At 39.3% G+C, this 18,284-nt stretch overlaps 1 protein-coding gene across 1 annotated transcript in view; it reads left to right on the forward strand.

The window, feature by feature from the left end:
• Positions 1–18,284, forward strand: part of col4a1 (collagen, type IV, alpha 1) — a 43,340-nt gene that overhangs the window by 21,427 nt on the left and 3,629 nt on the right. Inside the window, exons 2-44 of the mRNA XM_032568326.1 lie at positions 69–122; positions 2,409–2,498; positions 3,023–3,067; positions 3,177–3,221; positions 3,413–3,475; positions 3,608–3,661; positions 3,780–3,806; positions 3,898–3,972; positions 4,059–4,121; positions 4,208–4,243; positions 4,323–4,361; positions 5,215–5,304; positions 5,399–5,434; positions 5,547–5,606; positions 5,736–5,771; positions 5,870–5,914; positions 6,027–6,059; positions 6,412–6,472; positions 6,615–6,650; positions 7,633–7,779; positions 7,873–7,956; positions 8,135–8,212; positions 8,807–8,877; positions 9,014–9,205; positions 9,606–9,774; positions 9,853–9,945; positions 10,093–10,197; positions 10,328–10,425; positions 11,310–11,460; positions 11,557–11,670; positions 11,944–12,111; positions 12,740–12,829; positions 12,919–13,071; positions 13,153–13,251; positions 13,350–13,439; positions 13,828–13,967; positions 15,578–15,704; positions 15,810–15,890; positions 16,267–16,365; positions 17,079–17,129; positions 17,221–17,406; positions 17,534–17,667; positions 17,783–17,855. Of these exons, the coding sequence (XP_032424217.1) occupies positions 69–122; positions 2,409–2,498; positions 3,023–3,067; positions 3,177–3,221; positions 3,413–3,475; positions 3,608–3,661; positions 3,780–3,806; positions 3,898–3,972; positions 4,059–4,121; positions 4,208–4,243; positions 4,323–4,361; positions 5,215–5,304; positions 5,399–5,434; positions 5,547–5,606; positions 5,736–5,771; positions 5,870–5,914; positions 6,027–6,059; positions 6,412–6,472; positions 6,615–6,650; positions 7,633–7,779; positions 7,873–7,956; positions 8,135–8,212; positions 8,807–8,877; positions 9,014–9,205; positions 9,606–9,774; positions 9,853–9,945; positions 10,093–10,197; positions 10,328–10,425; positions 11,310–11,460; positions 11,557–11,670; positions 11,944–12,111; positions 12,740–12,829; positions 12,919–13,071; positions 13,153–13,251; positions 13,350–13,439; positions 13,828–13,967; positions 15,578–15,704; positions 15,810–15,890; positions 16,267–16,365; positions 17,079–17,129; positions 17,221–17,406; positions 17,534–17,667; positions 17,783–17,855 (3,781 nt within the window). The remainder of the gene's footprint in view (positions 1–68; positions 123–2,408; positions 2,499–3,022; positions 3,068–3,176; positions 3,222–3,412; positions 3,476–3,607; positions 3,662–3,779; positions 3,807–3,897; positions 3,973–4,058; positions 4,122–4,207; positions 4,244–4,322; positions 4,362–5,214; positions 5,305–5,398; positions 5,435–5,546; positions 5,607–5,735; positions 5,772–5,869; positions 5,915–6,026; positions 6,060–6,411; positions 6,473–6,614; positions 6,651–7,632; positions 7,780–7,872; positions 7,957–8,134; positions 8,213–8,806; positions 8,878–9,013; positions 9,206–9,605; positions 9,775–9,852; positions 9,946–10,092; positions 10,198–10,327; positions 10,426–11,309; positions 11,461–11,556; positions 11,671–11,943; positions 12,112–12,739; positions 12,830–12,918; positions 13,072–13,152; positions 13,252–13,349; positions 13,440–13,827; positions 13,968–15,577; positions 15,705–15,809; positions 15,891–16,266; positions 16,366–17,078; positions 17,130–17,220; positions 17,407–17,533; positions 17,668–17,782; positions 17,856–18,284) is intronic.

Genomic DNA, 18,284 nt, shown 5'->3' on the forward strand with positions numbered 1-18,284 from the left:
CCCTCATGTGGCCAAAATGCGCTTTTTCCTCTAGCGTTGAAATTTTATTTGTTTCTTTTTATTTTCAGGGTTGTGGAGCTTCATGTGGAAAATGTGACTGCAGTGGAGTGAAGGGAGCCAAGGTAAGACTTCCATGTTTACCTGTTTATTATTGTGGTATTTCACCTGCATGCTTCTTGCAAATTTATTATTATCCCTGTGCTTTTTCACATTTTGTCACAACCACAAGCTTCAGTACATTTTACTGCAGTGTGTAACTTTCAAGTGCAAAGAAAATACTATAAATGGTCTTAAATATTTTGAGAAATAAGAAACATCTTAAGTCCTGTTTGCAGCTTCCCTCAAGCCATGGAGGAGACACATAAAACAAGCAGCTCTGGTCAGATGAAAATAAATAAATCACACAACAAAACTTTGTGAGAGTTTAAAACCAAAGTTGAACCTATAGGTAAACCTGCAGTGGGTTTGGATGCGGAACAGAGAGCCAGACGCGAACAGAGATCAGTTTCAATTAGAGCATGTCGGCGCACACAGCTGGGTTACAGGTCTTAATCCCATCAGATGGAGGGAAGCTTACAGTTACAGACACACAGAGGCCACAACACACCAGTGAGCTGTTCTTCTGTCAGCACTCTGAGATTAGTGATAATCATTAAACAGGAACATAAGAGAAGGATATCAGCTCAATAGGTCAGAGGAAGTTTGTTTGAAATACATTTTCCCGTTAGACACTGCAAAGGTTGCTACAGATTTTCCTTTAATTACTTTTAATGAGAGTATTCAGTTCCTTTTGTGAAAGATTAAAATAGAAACTGGTCCATAAGCACAGTAAGGGTGTGCTTAATGATCTGTTAATGTGTTCCTAATTATGTTATGATGTTATATTTATGTTTTTATGCTGTCAGGGTATTAGCCAGGAGTTAGAGAAGTCTACTGATTCAACATTGTAGACGTTCAGCTGATTTACTCAGTAAATGAGCTCCTTCTGCTTTAGAGGAGCTGCACACTATTGTTCTTTTATCAGATCCCTGCAGAGTGTTTTAGTCTCTTGGTTTTTCAGATTCTAACAACAGCAGAAGCCAAACATCACTGCACAAAAAATCCTCACATCGCTTTGTTTTTTGTGGAGTTCAGCCAGTCGCTGTGATCTCAAAGCTCCTCTGTGTTTTGACATCCACCGAAAGGCGTCGACATGTGATTGTTTCTAACAGTGATGTCATTTCTTCCTTTTGTTGTACAAATGTAGTTGCCATGGTAACACAGAGTTAATCCACACGGGTGCAATGTTTCTCTTGACTGATGCAAGCCTGGTGTTGTGGGAATCAACCCTAAAATAATAGCTTTAACATGAATGTTTTCCTCTGGCTTTTTAAAAAAAATAGTCTTACCTTAGGATGATGCTGCCATCTGGTGTCTCACAGTGGGATAGCTCTAAGTCAGTTCAGGAGGTCACTGTCTGGATAAATCCATCCAGCAATTGTCAGTATCCATTCATCCTTACATGAATCAGTGAGGGAGATTCAAGGTGCATCCTGAACAGGTCACCAGGACATCACAGGGCTAAATAAATAAGTAAAAACACACATAAAACAAGACACTATTAAGAATACAAGAATTGTATTGTATTATAAGAAATTATTATAAGAATTATAAGAAAGAGTATCAGTAAAATAGATGTTTTAAGAAACTCAGAGGCAGTTCGTAAAGCAAAGCTATTTCCTCCATTTTTCTCAGCTGCTTTGCTTCCACTATGTGCTTTATTTCATGAATCAGATTCCACTAAATGCATGACATCACATCTGTTACTGATTGGGACAATTTGCAATCAGATTCCTTAAATAGGGAAAACATTCATTTTCTTCAATATTTACATTTTATTAGACCAGATTAAGCTTTTTTTCAAACCCTTAAACATATCTGTCTGGAAGAATTAGGTTGGAAATTTTCTCCAAATTCATCAGTGATGTTGCACATTTTTGTAGACAGTGGCATAATCCATTCATTTAGATGCTTAATTTAGGGATAGAAAGCATTAATTGTGATTATATAGGTTTTTGCTTTTAAAGGTTTTACAAGTAGTCTAGAATTAAGCTCTACTGACTATCGCTATGTTTATTCCATCCTGTTAACTGTATTTAAAAAGGGAAATAAGACTGCTTGGTCCAGAGCCATCCTCTGCATCTTGTTTTAGAATAAGCAAGATGTGCAAACACAGGTTCTGACCACCATTGAATTTGACCCTTAGAGACTGAGTTGTTCTCACAACTTCAACAAAAACTGTGAGGTTGCACTGACTGAACTGTCTGATCTCATTCAGTCACATGTTCTGTGTTTTATCTCCTTTTATTGTAAACAAAGTTTAGTGATGACAACATGTATTTTCTGCTCTCTTGTCATGTTTATCACAGGGTGAGCGTGGATTTCCTGGCCTTCAGGGTAATATGGGATTCCCAGGAATGCAGGGGCATGAGGGCCCTCCTGGGCCAATGGGCCCCAAGGTAGATGAACATGTTCAGTAACACCCATTTAAAAGTAAACTGCTTGTTTTAGTGTTTTTTTTTTTTAATTGTTGAAATAAAAAAAAGTTCACCAAATCTCCAAAACTTGTGCTAAAAATTCAACTTCACCAAAATATCCATTTCATTCATAAAAGAAGCCAAACTTTTGCCATTCTTGTTTTAAAATAGCAAAGCATAAGTTCTTGTCTTTATAAATCAAAGATCTGTGTTCAAACAGCTCATATTATTGTTTTATTTTTATTTATTTGCTTTTATGTGTGTTCTCATTCATACATATTTGTAAGTGGGGTGCACAGAAGTGAATATGCGCAGCATTTTACAGTGAATTATTTATGCTGCTTTTATATATATTTTCCTTGTTGTTGCTGTTGTAATAAAACTAATTGCTCATATGGCACATTTTCATTATATACATATACACATTTTAAATTTTTTTATGGACATTTTTAGCTCTTAAATAAATAAATATTTTAAAACTAATCATTCTATAATTTATTCCACAGGGAGATTTAGGAGCACCTGGAGCTCCGGGACTAAAAGGAGTGCGAGTGAGTAATTACCCATCCGTTACAAAAAAGACGCCACTCAAACCTAATTTTTTCCATAAATCTTCTAGCTCTAGTTTTGTATTAACCGGACATGCTTGGTATTTTACAGGGTCCTCCTGGTCTGCCAGGGTTTCCAGGGAACCCAGGGCTACCAGTAAGTACATTTTGTCTGGCAACCTGCCCCACATGCTGAAATAATTCAGTCAATTGATGGAAGAACGCTTCCATCAATGGATTTTATCAACGAAATATTATACACGTGTTGTAGTCCACTTTGAATGTTAGATGGTATTTATGTGGACTACTTTTGGTGACTTGATTATTAACTATCAACTAACCATACAGGGCCTCAATGGAAACGACGGTCCGCCAGGTGCGCCTGGAATCCCAGGATGCAATGGGACCAAAGTAAGCTACATCTTTTTCTCCTGGATTTTGAAGAACATTGTTGCTTTGAGGATTTTGGACACTTTTTGCATGTTTATGTTGTTCTCATAACTGTTATTTTTAATTGCTGATGGTCTGATGTCTGTGTTTCAGGGCGAAAGAGGAATGGATGGCATTAATGGTTTTCCAGGACTTCAAGGGCCGCCTGTAAGCAACCAGCGATTGTTCTGTACTCACCAGAGAACAATCGCCTTAATCAGACAGACTTAGTTTTTATTGCTGTCTATGCTAATAAGCCTCTTTTATTTCTTCTTCTGTCTTTCAGGGCCTCCCAGGTCTGGAAGGAATGAAAGTAAGTTCATAGAGCTTTCATATTTTTGCCCTGGATAGTTTCCTAAATCTTCCGTTGTAATAACATGCTGATGACCTAATGTCTTTTACAGGGAGATCCTGGTGGTGTGATTGGGATTAACCCCCTTAAAGGAGACAGAGGGGTTCCTGGCTCACCTGGACGACCTGTTAGTACTACATAGCGTTTGTTTGAGGACATGCATACCTTAGGCAATGTAATACCGTCTGTCCTCCATTTGTCTCTCTCCCCCAGGGGCCACCTGGAATCTTTGGACCAATTGGACCTCCGGGACCCAGAGGATACCCAGGATTTAAAGTGAGTCCAAAACAAGTCAAAGCATCAATAAAAACTCAATATCTCCTGACAGACTCATTTTTTAACTACCTTTAACTGATTCACAGGGGGATTCTGGACCTCCCGGCCCTCCAGGAGAGAAAGTAAGATCAGTCACCGTCATTCTTCAGTGTGGTTGTTTGACTACGTTTTATCAGTAACTTTGTTTTTATTTGTCTCCAGGGTGACAGGTTGGCCTTTGTGAGTGAAAAAGGAGATAAGGTGAGAGCTTTGTAAGAGTTTGACAGGATTTTTAGATGCATTTATGTTCTTGTGTCGTTTTCCTACATCCATTCTGCAAACATAGCAAGGATATCTTAAATACAAACTCACTGTAGACCTACTTGAAAAAATATTAAAAGCAATTTTTTTTCTTCTTTTTATTCAATTGTTACAGTATGTTTATCCTCAACAGCAAAAAATGTTTAAGGGTTGAGATACATGACAGTTTGGCAATGCATTATTTGTGTTATTTACTTATTTGTATTATTTATTTATTTGTATTATTATGCATTATTTGTACTTAAAGTCACGTCGTTTAGGGCAGAGTGTGGCACAACGTCATAGCAGAGATCACAACAGTGGAGGCCAGTTTTATCTGTGGCTCAGTCGAGTCCCAATCTTTGGACATTTGCTTGTTTCCTGTCCGATTACTGTGAATGACGGCCACTCTCACCATCAAAGTTTCTCTATACATGTGCAGTATTTTTTAATATGGTACAACTTTTTATCTGTCACAGTATGGAGTCTCATTCCAGCAATACTGGCATCCTCACCAAAGACTATTGTTGTCAGGAATATTGCATGGTGGCGTCACCCAACAGAAAACAATTGTAAATTGGGCCCCAAAAAAGATTTTAAAAAAAACAAACACATCTGAATTTGGTCCGTTTATAGGTGCACCTCTCTTTACTGTCCACAATGACTTTCTTAATCTAAATCATTCCCCCCCCCCCCCCCATGTCTAACAAAGCATATTAAGTATTATGTGTTTTAATAGGTATAAATGTAGCTTTTTTTTCATTAAAATTGCTTTTACCCTTGACAGTTTTAGTGACTTGATATGTATTTGCAGGGTGAACGAGGACTCAGAGGCCCACCTGGGCCCCCTGGACCACCTGAAGAAGTGATAGGACAGACCACAGTTCTTGTACCGGGACCACGGGTGATCATTCAGTGCTTCAAAGATTAAATTTAAAAAAAAAACAGTTTACAATATGTGTTATTAATTATCTTCTGTTCGCTTTATGTTCCCATAGGGGGAGAAAGGACTGAAGGGTGACAGAGGCGAGAAAGTTAGTATTTTATCATCATATGATGTGGCATGAGATTTGTAATAGAGAAAGAATGTTTTCTCTCATTAATCTGTAATAAAACTCTTGGTTTCTTTTCTTCTTTTTTTTTTAGGGCTTCTGTCTCCCTCATCAGAAAGGAATCAAAGGTGAACAAGGCCCACCTGGACCAAGAGTGAGTTTCTGTCAATCTTATCTACAAAATAGTAACTAAACAAGAAATTAATTTATGTTTTATCCTCCCAGAGGATTTATTTATTATTTTATGGTAAAATTAAACAACAAATTTTATGTCTGTGTTTAGGGTAAACCTGGTAAAGATGGAGAGTTTGGGATAAAGGTAATGCTGATATTTATTATCTATCTGCAAAGCTCTCCAACAGGAGCTTTCTTTAATCGTTTTTATCTATAATTAATGTGCAACCTATTCTCCTGCAGGGAGAAAAAGGTTCCTCAGGAGTTCCTGGATTCCCTGGTTTGTCGGTAACAACTCAAAGCTTAAAGGCTTTCATATTCTAATTCTAATTAAAATGACATTTCATGTATGTTAAACAGACTGACGAAACACAGGCTAATTTTTTTCATCTGGTTTTAGGGCGATAAAGGAGAAAAAGGACCACCGGGTTATGTAAGTAATTCCTCTCAATTGTGTTTTTACGTTTTCGATTCATTAAGTTTCTTTATGTAGTGTCAGTTCACAACAAATGCCATTTCACAGCACTCTACAATCAAAAACCATCGCAATTTGTAAATAAATATAGCTATATAGATACTACTACTACTAATCATAATAATAATTCAATCATTTAGACAGATTTAATGTCAATTACATTCAGTAACCAAGACAACTTTAAGCTTTAGACATCTGACACTGATCAATGAAGACCGGAGCAGATGCCGACATGGCCGCTGAATGATCAGTGCTCTTGTAGAAATTTAGTATAAAACTTAAAAAGTCTGATTTAATCTCTCCACTGTAGGCTGAAGGTCCACCTGGCCCTCCTGGCCCACCTGGTCTCCCAGGGAAATCGGGAGAAAAAGGTAGAGATATGTTATTATTTTCTGAAAAATACTTGTGTTTTTAGTTTTAGCAAGAGCATCTTGTTCCACAAGCTTTCAGACACGTGTGATCACTCCGAACATCATCTGTGGTTTTCATTTATTTCTCAAATCTAATCTTCAGGTTTTCCTGGCCCTCAGGGAGAGGCTGGCCCACCAGGTAAAATATGATGGGTAGACAATTGTTGTGAGCAGTGATGCAGCACTTCATTTGAGTGCATTTTACTATTCTGATTTTTCTTTAATATTTCGTGTAACTTGGATTGACTCTGTGAAATTAGCTTTAATCAAACAGAGGCAGTTCATAATAGAAGCCTATTAAATAATGCAGGATTTCAGATACTTTAATAAAATCCTGGGATTAGAATGTTGTTGCTTTGGAGTTATTAGCAAATTTGTCACCATGTTTATGTTGAAGGGGACGTTTTATGTAAAGTAAAAACAGCCCAAAACACCTAGGCGTCTTTTGGCAATAATTTTCAGAATTTAACGTCACAAATCAGCAGGCTCTACCTCTCACCTAGCAACAACAGCGAAGCGAAGCCCAGCCCGTTACCTGGCAACCCTGGCAAAACCCAACTCGTCACCTAGCAACCCCAACAGAGCTGCTGGAAAAGAAAAGTGTTTTGTTATCGACTTCCATCCATAATAAATCACTCGCTGCATTCTTGTTGGTTGAACAGGAGGAACTTTTTCAAACATGTATAACTGTGTAATAGCCCATCTGTTTGCATCCATTTTCATGTGCGAGTGTAAAATTTGAGTTGGGGGGCGTGGCCAGATTTAAAGTGACAAGAGGCTCTAAGCATCTTGTTTTGAAAGGAACTGAAAACTGGCAGAACTGAGCCTTCTTAGCTAAAATCTCATTAACTAAGAAGGATTTTATCAAAAAATTTAATTAACATGTTTTGTATAGCCTCATCTTAACATAATAGGCCACCTTTAAATCATATATTGAGAGGGAGTTTTGGAGACAATAACTGAAATCTTTACCTATGAGGCTAAATTCCCATTTAGTTGACGCCTCTTCGCACACATCTACTCAAAACTTTGAAGGGAGTAAAAAAAAAAAAAAAATCTTAGGAATTTGTGAATTGTGAGAATAGCCTTTTGTTCTCTAATTTTACTGTTGTGCATCGCAGGCCGCTTCATCGAGGGTTCTCGTGGAGAACCTGGGAAGAAAGGAGAAACGGGTGAGAAAGGTGACAGAGGCAGAGATGGAGAATCTCTTGCTGGGCCACCGGGAAGACCAGGGCCCGTCGGACCCCCGGGGCCACCAGGATTAGCACGTAGGTCTAAGTAATGCTTTAATTTACTTAATTGCACCTCCACAAAATGTTTTGATCATTAAACCCATCTAACGGCGTATGTTGCCTTCCTAGCTGACCCTGAAGAGTGTAATATGGAGAAAGGAAACCCCGGTCCACCTGGATCTCCTGGATTATCAGGGGAGGAGGGACAAAAAGGTAAGGACAGCAGTAATGTTACTCCAGATCTATTAAAATCAAGAAATAAATACATTTATCTCTATAAAACAACAGTATTTATGTGTTTGGTGACATTCAGCACTCCTGCTGCTTGACTTTATAACCTCGTTTAGTCATACCACAGATTATTAAATTACGCTCCTTTGCCTAATTCCAGGTGATAAAGGAGAAGCTTGTGTTAGTTGTGATGGTCAACCTGGACCACCTGGCCCTGCAGGCGTTAAAGGAGAGCAAGGTAGGTGTAGTTTGGAGCTGCATATACGCAAGAAAGCAGTTCCACAAAAATGTCCACATTTCAGTGTAAAACTTCTGCTTACAATTGAACATTTGTTAATTGTTGGTGAGCATGTAAATTTCATCACGCTTAGTAAATATGAAACGATCTTGAAAAAAATCATTTATTTCGGTAACTGAATTACATAGATTACATTTAAAGCCTTTATTTCTGTTAATTATAAAATATTTTTGCTTACAGCTAATTTGTAGACTAATAAAAAGTAGTTACCAAAGAAAACATAAATATGGACTTAATGAGAAGTATGTTTTATTCCTGCTTTTAATCTGACAAATGATCCTCCTCAGGACACCTATTCTAATTTCATGAATATGTTTATACTGCATACACACAATTGTTGTCGATTTAGAAAAAAAGGAGCAATTATACAGTTATTTTGGTTACATACAGTAGTATGTGGCTCATTTAAATAAAAAAGTATAAGTACAAGACTGTTTTCATATATAACTGCACTTAGCTTTTGTCTAATAGGATGTTTGCAAACTAGTGTCTGACTTTAAAGTTTTCCGTGTGATCACCCATTTTATTTGACAGGACCTCCAGGCGCAGTTGGAGGTAAAGGAGAAAAGGGTCGCTCTGGTCTACCTGGAGAACCTGGAACACCTGTGAGTATAAAATGGCGTCTGCATATCAGCAACGTAACAGATGGACAAATCCAAAGAGAGAAGACGGTTCAGAATGAATATTCAAGTGATGTCAGTATCTAAACTGATAGTATGTACTGTATACTTTTTTGTGCAGGGTTCTTCAGGATCTCCTGGACTGATGGGGGCTCCTGGTGCTGTAGGGGAACCTGGAGACATTTTCATAGCACCTGGTTATAAAGGGGAGAAAGGTATTTCTGGACGTCCTGGATTACAGGGACAACCTGGCAGGGAAGGACAGCCAGGGAGAGACGGACTCCCGGGTCAACCGGGCCTCAAAGGAGAACCTGTGAGTGCATTAAAACAGTAAATACACACCGTTAAATAGTCTCATGAAATCCTTCTTCAGTAAATTCTGATTATTTTACCATTCATAGTGTTCAAGGAGCACAATGCAAAATAATCTCATACTTTATTAAGGTTTAAACATTAATAATTAATTTCATAATACCTTAGGTTACTGATAGCAATGTTATTGAAGTAAAATTATAGAACATGACTAGACAAATCCTCATAAAGAGAAGAAATTTGTGAAGATTTACAAGACAAGCAAAAAGATGGACCATGCATGTCTTGAAAACAGAATCTGATAAACGTTTAATTTGGATTTATTTGAAAGAATTATAATTTTTTTTAATGGCAAAGTATTTCTTAAAAACTTTTAATTTCTTTTCTTTTATGTCTTCGAGGCCAAAGAAGGCATTAAAGGTGAACGTGGCCCAGACGGTGACCCCGGCCTCATGGGGCCTCCTGGAGAAAGGGGACCCCCTGGTGTTCCAGGGTTTGGCCGGCCAGGTGGTCCAGGAGAGAAAGGAAGTCAGGGACAGTCAGGCCGTCCAGGAAGTCCAGGACAGCCCGGTAACCATAGAAACAATCAATTCAAACCCAATTGTCCAATTTCTGCAGCGTTTTACTGAACGTTTTGCTTTATAATAGGTCTGAAAGGAGAGCCAGGTAAAGGTATTAGCACTCCGGGACCCCCGGGGCAGCCTGGACCAAGGGGAGCTAGTGGCTTCCCTGGACTTCAAGGTCAGTAACAGCATCGTCATCATCATCATCATTCATCTGAAGTCATTCTGTGTTGATATCAATGTGCTTTCTTCATATTTGAGTCTCGGATTCTAATCCAGTCCCTGAACTTTGTTAAATTTATCGTGAAAAATGTCTTTCTTGTAGGTGACAGAGGTGAAACAGGTGTCCAAGGTCTGCCAGGCTTTCCTGGAGTAAAGGGAGAACAAGGACCACCTGGAATCGGCTTTCCTGGCCCAGCGGGTGTCAAAGGTGAGTCTCGTGACCCAAAAACCAAAAAAAAAAAAAAACCCAACAGTACACTAAAAGTATTTATACTGATCACGTCCACTTTGGGAATTGAAAAAGGAGCCCAGAGAAAATGTGTTGTATGTGTTTGTAGGTATCAGTGGAATCCCTGGAGCCCCAGGAGTCCCTGGAGAGCCAGGGAGACCAGGACAGGACGGCTCAACTGGAAAAGCTGGTCCACCTGGACAAAAGGTGTGTATTTGTCGACATGTGTTTGTGTTGCATCCAGTGCTGTTCATAAACTCTGGGTAAAGATGTGGACAAGACGGTTTGCTGTGGTTCCCTAAAACTGGGCAAAGTAAAAATAATTTCAGAAATCCATGCAGAGATTTCTTTTTTTTTTTTACACTTAATCTGAAAGCTAAACCTGATTTATCTGGATCTGTTGATAAGCAGCTCCAGTTATGTTGGTTTTTTTTTTTACTGTAACTAGAAAGACGTTTAAGTGAGCAGCTACGTATGTTTTATTGCCGGTATGATCAGAGTTTTAACGCCGGGTTTTCTTGTTTTCCACATGTTGGAACGTGACGTATGGAAATTAGCCTCTTCTTCATGTCGTGTGTTTTACTGCAGGGGGGAAAGTGATGGATTTCAAACTACAAGTTCCTTGACACACACTGATCCATTTTGAAAAAAGTGAAGCATCAATTACAAATATGCTTCCTTTACATTTATTTTAATGGAGCAGTTAGAAGGCCAAGGATTCTGAATAATAATGGAAGTGATTATCATAAAAAAACAAACAAACCAAATATTTATCATTCTGGTCAGATTTGAATATTCTTTTGGAATTGAATTAATCTAATTAAATGAAAGAAAAGTGGTTGTAAAAAAAGAAAGGTGCTGCAAGAGACACATTAGGCACTAATATTATACGGTAAAACATGTGAAAAGGTAAAAGAATTGTGCACTAAACCTAAAAATAAAATCAATCATCCTACTAAAATTGTGCTGTAAAACAATTCACAAGTACTTCATCCATATTTTTTTTTAGCTGAAACAATATTCCTGGAGATTTTTTCTTGTTGTGATATAAAACTACTTTTCGATATCTGACAGTTTTCCAACCATTTCAGGGTGAGCCTGGACGGGGTCTTCCAGGACCGAAAGGTGCGCAGGGCCACCAAGGAATCACAGGTTTTCCTGGAGATAAGGGTGGCATGGGACTCCCAGGTATTCCCGGCTCAGAAGGACACACAGGTCCTCCGGGACCTCAGGGAGTTAAAGGTAACAAGAAGAGGAAACTCTTCAGTTGAACTTCATTACATTTTGTCAATGTTGTGAACCAACTATCATTAAACTATTTCATCTGATTAAAAAAAGGTGACGTCGGACCTCCGGGACCACCCGGTCAGATCGGCCAATCGGGTGCTCCGGGGAAAGGTTTGCCTGGACCACAAGGACCTCAAGGACCACGTGGAGAAACAGGACCTCATGGTAAGCACAAATGTAGCTCATAGTTTTTTTTTTTCATGAAAGGTATTTTGTTATTTTACAGTTGAAAAAAACAAAAATTTTGTTTGAATTTTTAACTCTGTCAGAGTGAGAATAATTTATGATCCTGGAAATACATTCTAAAATACAATCCTTCAAATAAGTTCGCTCCTATATAAGCCTAAATGTTAGCTTGCAATAGGTGTCTTCAGCTTTGATGCATGTTTCTGATCTTGAAAAATGTAAAGAAAAAAAAAATGCATATGCTTTCTACAGGGAGAGAAGGTATAAAAGGAGAAAAGGGCTACCCTGGCTCTCCAGGCCTCGATATGCCGGGACCTCAGGGAGACAAAGGAGCCGCTGGCTTCCCAGGAGACCCTGGTACCAAAGGACTGCCGGGTCTGCCAGGCGTACCCGGCCGAGACGGGTTAATAGGGTACCAAGGTGAGAGAATCAATCAGAAGTGCACTCAGAGCTAATACATCTTGAAAATGTTATTTTTCCAACTTATTTACGCAAACATCGGCTGTGCTATGACTTCGTTCTCAAATGTGTATTTGGGACAGTCGCATCTAATCTCATGTAAACATTTCTTCCTCTTGGTCTAATCTATTAGCTTCAAACTTAAATCTGGAAACATGTTTCAGTGTTCAACGAGCAGACTGAGACTCGTCAGATTTTTGGCTGTTTTTTATGTGGCTTTAATTGCAGTACCAGCAGTGACCAGCAGGAAGGAACTCCAGCAGATTTATTTACGCTTCAATTATTAAATGCTAAGTTATACTGTTTGGATGTTGATATTTCATCTCCAAAACTCTTCATTCTCCTGCCCCCTGCTGGCCAGCTGGATTTTCTGGTTTAGCCTAAATGTACCTGTAGCTTAGCCATTAAGCTTCTTCGAAATACTAGTTTTTCTTTCAACTAGTAATAACTAGTTACATAAAATGACTGTTATGATTAAAAACACCAGCTATGATCCTTTTATATATGTGTACGAAAAGCATCTTCAACTCATTTAAGAATCTGTCAACAGTTGTGGTTTTTCAAGACTGTTTGTCTGTAACTGCTGTAGGTCCCAAAGGTGAAATGGGGGTTATGGGAATTCCAGGAACGCCGGGATTCCCAGGACCACCCGGGCAACCTGGGTCGCCTGGTCTGAGAGGTGAGGCATACGGAATAATGACTCTAAGCGAGTTACTGGTCCCTGTTTTGGTTTCCTCAGCTGTAATCCTGTGTGACATTTCATCCTAGGGGATCCTGGTGTTACTGGACCGAGAGGAGAGTCTGGGAAAGAAGGAGAGAAAGGTGAAAGGGGAGAGGAGGGTCCGCCAGGTCCTCCAGGAAACCTCACTCAAACTGACATGGAGCATATGAAAGGGGAAAAGGGAGACATTGGAGACCCAGGTATATACTCGGCAAAGGAGGCATTGACCTTTTGCTGTTATTTTTCTTTTCCTATTTTAACGTAAATTCTCCACCGGCAAGGTGACCGTGGTTCTGCCGGAGAGAGGGGCCACCCTGGCATTCGAGGAGAACAGGGAATGGCTGGCAAAGACGGTGAACCTGGATCACCTGGCCAGCCAGGTAGCTTAGACAACTCAACTTCAGTTCATTTTAATTGCAATAGTTTTGAGATGCGGGTGTCTACATGTGGGTGTTTGTGTTTTGCGTCTGTTTCACAGGTCAGAAAGGAGATCCCGGTTTTCCTGGAGATCCTGGTAACATGGGACCTCCAGGGCCAAAAGGCGGCGTAGGGGAGATGGGAATACCAGGTAAATGCATTGATAAAACACCTAAAATGTTTATTCATAATGTTCATAATGGTTATTTTTGCACAGGTACAACAGCACCAAAAGTTTCAAGAAATGTTTTAACGAGACTCCATGATGTTGTAATTTCTCTGAATTTGAGTTCACCAAGGAAACCCTCCAGAAGATCTTAAACATATGTTTACATAGATAACCACATTAACATGAACTCATTTGTGAAAAATTTAAATTTTATAAAAAGTTTGGTACATCTAAAATTCCTATCAACTGATATCATTAAATTGTAACAACGTATTGCAAGCAAAAGTTGGCTGCAGGACAGTGGGCTACACTTCTACACAAACGAATGCTTCATGAGTCATTTGTTTTACTTTTATGTGTGGTTGTGCAGGTCCAGTTGGTCCAAAAGGTACCAAAGGAGACATCGGTACAGCGGGTCATCCTGGGTTCAGAGGCACAGATGGTGAAAAAGGAGACCCAGGACTACCTGGCGAGCCGGGTATTGGTGTCCCTGGATTTCCAGGAGACAAGGTAACCCACCGGATGAAACTGGCAATGCTTCCCATCGTACACCGAGTTCTTTGACGTGACAAGAGTTGATCTGAACAAGCCCAAACTTATCAGCACCACAGAACAATGTCTTTCCTGACATAATAATGAAACTTTGAAATGTACAAAGTAGTGTTCGTTTAAATTTTGTGGAGATTTTAGTAAAACTTACTAATGTCATCTGACCTTTTTCACACCGTGTCAGGCTACAAGCAAACGTCCATGTTTTGTGTTGAGATTTTATGTGTTAGACAACAAAGTGCTATTGTAATCCTTAAGTGGAGAAAAACAAGTTGCAGGATTTTTACCATTTCTCACAGAAAATTTTCTGAAAAGTCTAGCGCCTTTTGATTTATACCCTCTCTTACTTTTGCACCCCAAAATAAACTCCAGCGTGACTATTTGACGAAAAAATGTTGCCTATTATATTGAATAGATTCCAACTGTGTGCAGTTGTTCTGTGAAGGCCTCTGTGGCCGTTTTTAAAGATCAGTAGATTACAAGCAGCTTCATGGACATCAATAAACAGAACAGAGATATCAGGCATAAAGTAATGCAGGGCTGGGGCATATAAACAATATTCCAGTATTGGAATATGGTTAAATTTGGACTAATGTATAAGGATTGAAAACTTTATTGAGAGGACCGCACAAGAATTTTCTTCAGCATTTTGCCACAATGCGGAAGTGTGTAATCTGGTCAGGTGAAAGAAAAACTGAACTGCTTAGCCTCCAAAACGCTGCACATACAGTCTCCTTGAGTGCTGCGTCCCCATTTTGAAATGCGGTGGTGGTACTGTCATGCTGTGGGGAAATCAATCAAGTGTACATCACTACACTTAACCGGGCAGTTTCATTGATTCACCTTGTCTCTTTACAATTTAGAGCCGACTTAGTCACTACACTGAAAATGTCATGCTTATTCTCCAACAGTTTCAAAAGCATAATCAAAATACGTCCAATGAACCACATTAGTCACATAACCTCACTGATATGTGTAATAAATTAGTCACAAAGTAAATTTAACCCTTTCATGCATAGTGGTCACTACAGTGGACAGCTATCTAAAAGCCATTTTCTTGTGCTTCCTGTGGATTTTTATGTTATAAATGCACACAGACCACTGAAGTGGACACTAATGCATCATAAAATATACCATCAACTTCTGGCCATCAGCTGCAAATGCAAGAAATTATTTTTGTTAAATCCAATATGGCCGACAGACAAAAAAGCATGAGAACCGACGCTACTTCTACTGTAGACGACTCTTGCAAGTAAAAAAATATAGTGACATCAGATGACCCCTAAGGAACAATACTACTGATGTATTTTTCAAATAACACCTTTGTATTTGGACAAAATTACAATTGATCACATAAAAAATATATATATATATTTTTACAAAAAAATTTTCCTACCTTTTTTTATGCCTTAAGAAATTTTTTTTTAAAAATGGAAACAAAATTCTGACACAAAGGATCATAATTCATGCATGAAAGGGTTAAAATAATTATGGAAGACGTCGTTGGTCGATCAGATGATTGTCATAGCCGTTGCACATCACCGACTCTCCTGATCATTTCGCCCTCCCAGGGCAGGGCAGGTGAGCCAGGACTTCCAGGATACCGTGGAGACAAGGGTGAGAAGGGTCATGAGGGAATGCCTGGCAAACCCGGCCTGCAGGGACCAAAGGGTGACCAAGGAGGCGCTGGGTACCCAGGTTAGATTTTAGACTGACCTTTTCATCATTTTTATCCACCAGGACCTCTGAAAAATTTTTTTAAAGGAGTGTGCTTTGTCTTGTTTGTGTCTTTGTATTCTACAGGTCAGTCAGGCAGGCCAGGCGAGAAGGGCAATCCTGGACTTCCTGGATCTGCCGGAGAGGCCGGTCGTGAAGGTCGCCCTGGTATGTAGGCTTCCTGTTGTCTCAGCCAGAAAGAGCAGCGGTTATTTAAAATACTATAAGTTATACAAGTTTGATTTGATATCCCAAACATTTATTTTCATTGTTTGTGTGAAAATAGTTGGCACAGATCTCCTACTCTAGCCTAAATAATTATATTTTATATTATAATAATTATTTTTTTTTCTAGTGGTTGGTATATTTTGCCTGCATTCCCCACTTTTTCATACTTTTCAAATAAAAAAAAAAGCATTTGTAGGGGTAAATTAGGAGTTTTAAGAAAGCACAATGACAAAGCAGATCTGAAAAAAAGAGATCGTATCATTCTGAACAGCAGTGAAACAGGTACAGTAAATTTACTTGTTCTGTTTTTCTTCAGGCGAAGGTGGCCGGCAGGGACCTCCGGGTCCCCGCGGAGATAAGGGTGAGCCTGGACAGGACGGCATCCCTGGATCCTCTGGGGAGAGAGGAGACCCAGGTTAGTCCTTTATTACAAACAATGAGAAAGTGATTTGTTTCACCAGAGCAAAAATATTTGTTTGTTGATTTAAAGAGAGCAGTGGAGCAGTTTTTCTTTAACTGTTCCTCTCTTACGCATTCAGCGAAAGTTTTATTGAATTTGGCTCTTGATTACAACTTATCTGTGAAAACTTTGAAAATCTTGAAACATTTTTTCTTTGACTTCACATTTATGAATTCGGCTGCTATGCCTGCTATGCAAGTTCCAACTTTAATGTATTTTTAAACAATTCTCATCACATGATGGTACTTGCACAATAGATGGTACATACAGTCATAGATACTTTGCAAGCAGAAAAATATGGCGTTATGTTTTGATGAGCACAGTAATATGAAGCTGTAATATATGATCTGACCACTAGGGGCCGCACTGCAAAGCTTTTGGCTGCTTTTGCTTTGCTTCTCTATAACATCGTCCTGCTCTTGCTGAGAAAAACATATTTTATATTTTTTAAGACATATTTAACATCCTGCCCATTACAAAAATTACATAATAATAACATTTTGGCATAAAAAATTAAGCAATTTGATTAGTTTTTTTTCCTGATAAGCAATTGACTATCTGCAAATATAACTATTACTACTTTGTCCATCATTTCTTTAACGGAATATTGCCATTTTTCAACCCAAAGAACATTGCAATGACTAAATTATAAATTGTCCTTACTGCAGGTTTGCCAGGTCTTGGTGTGCCTGGACGTCCTGGAGCTCTCGGTGAAAGAGGTAACGATCTGTCGCAGACTGATTCCCGTGATCCCACCGTAACAATCGACCGATGGCGTTCCACAGTGCAGCCTGTTCTCTCCGTCTCCAGGTGATAAAGGTGATCCGGGTCTTCCCGGCATGCCTGGTCAATCAGGTGTCCCTGGTATTAAAGGAGAAAAGGGTCTTGCTGGACCTCAGGGACAACAGGGGGAGCCAGGAGAGCGAGGTCTTCCCGGCATCTCGCTGGAAGGCCCCAAAGGAGTTCAGGGAGCAACAGGACCTGCCGGAGGAACAGGTAACGTGAACTTTATGACACTGATTAAAGCGTTCTTTGTGTTAGCCGTCCTAAAACACTGCACAGTGTTCAGATAAGAGACAATTTATTGTGTTGTGTAAAAAAAACAAAACAAAACATAAAACAGGAACACCAGGGGCACCAGGACCTGCTGGAGTGCCAGGCAGAGAGGGCCAACAGGGCGAGAAAGGTGATGCAGGTCGGCCTGGTTATCAGGGAGAGTCGGGGCAAAAGGGCGACTCTGGATCTCCTGGATTTCCTGTACGTTATCAGACTCTTTTACTGCTCCTTCCTTTTGCTAAACACGTTGCCTACCTAGACAATAAGCTGCATGACAATAAGAACTGCTTGTTGTGTTTGCATGTGCTGGTTCCAGGGGCCACCCGGCCTCCCAGGCATCAACGGCCAGAAGGGCGAGCGAGGATTACCGGGAGTTGCAGGCTTCCCAGGTAAATAAATCCCTACAACGATACTTGAAAGAGCAGAGCTATAATTCATCCTCTACAGCTTGAAAGGCCTAACATCAGTCACTATGGAGAGTTAATTTCGCTTAAATTGTGTCCTGTGTAATTGTCATCTGGTAAAATATATTTCTCAAATGAAGCATGCTACTTATTAAGCTTTTTTCTGAGGATTTTCTAGACTTTTGGGGGTCAAACTGTTGCAAATTGAGTTGCGACGTCATCTTCATATTTTGACACAATAATACTGCAGTAACTGATATTTAATCAGAAATCTCTGAACAATCAACTTGAGTAAGATTTACCAGTTATAGCTAGCTTGAAAAGTTATTAATGGCTATTAATAACTTTGGTTAAAAATGCTAAAAATAAGAATGATAATAATAACTTTAATCAGTAATAATAATTTTCACTATA

The sequence above is a fragment of the Xiphophorus hellerii genome, chromosome 7 (assembly GCF_003331165.1).
Source record: "Xiphophorus hellerii strain 12219 chromosome 7, Xiphophorus_hellerii-4.1, whole genome shotgun sequence".
In the NCBI taxonomy this organism is placed as follows: Eukaryota; Metazoa; Chordata; class Actinopteri; order Cyprinodontiformes; family Poeciliidae; genus Xiphophorus; species Xiphophorus hellerii.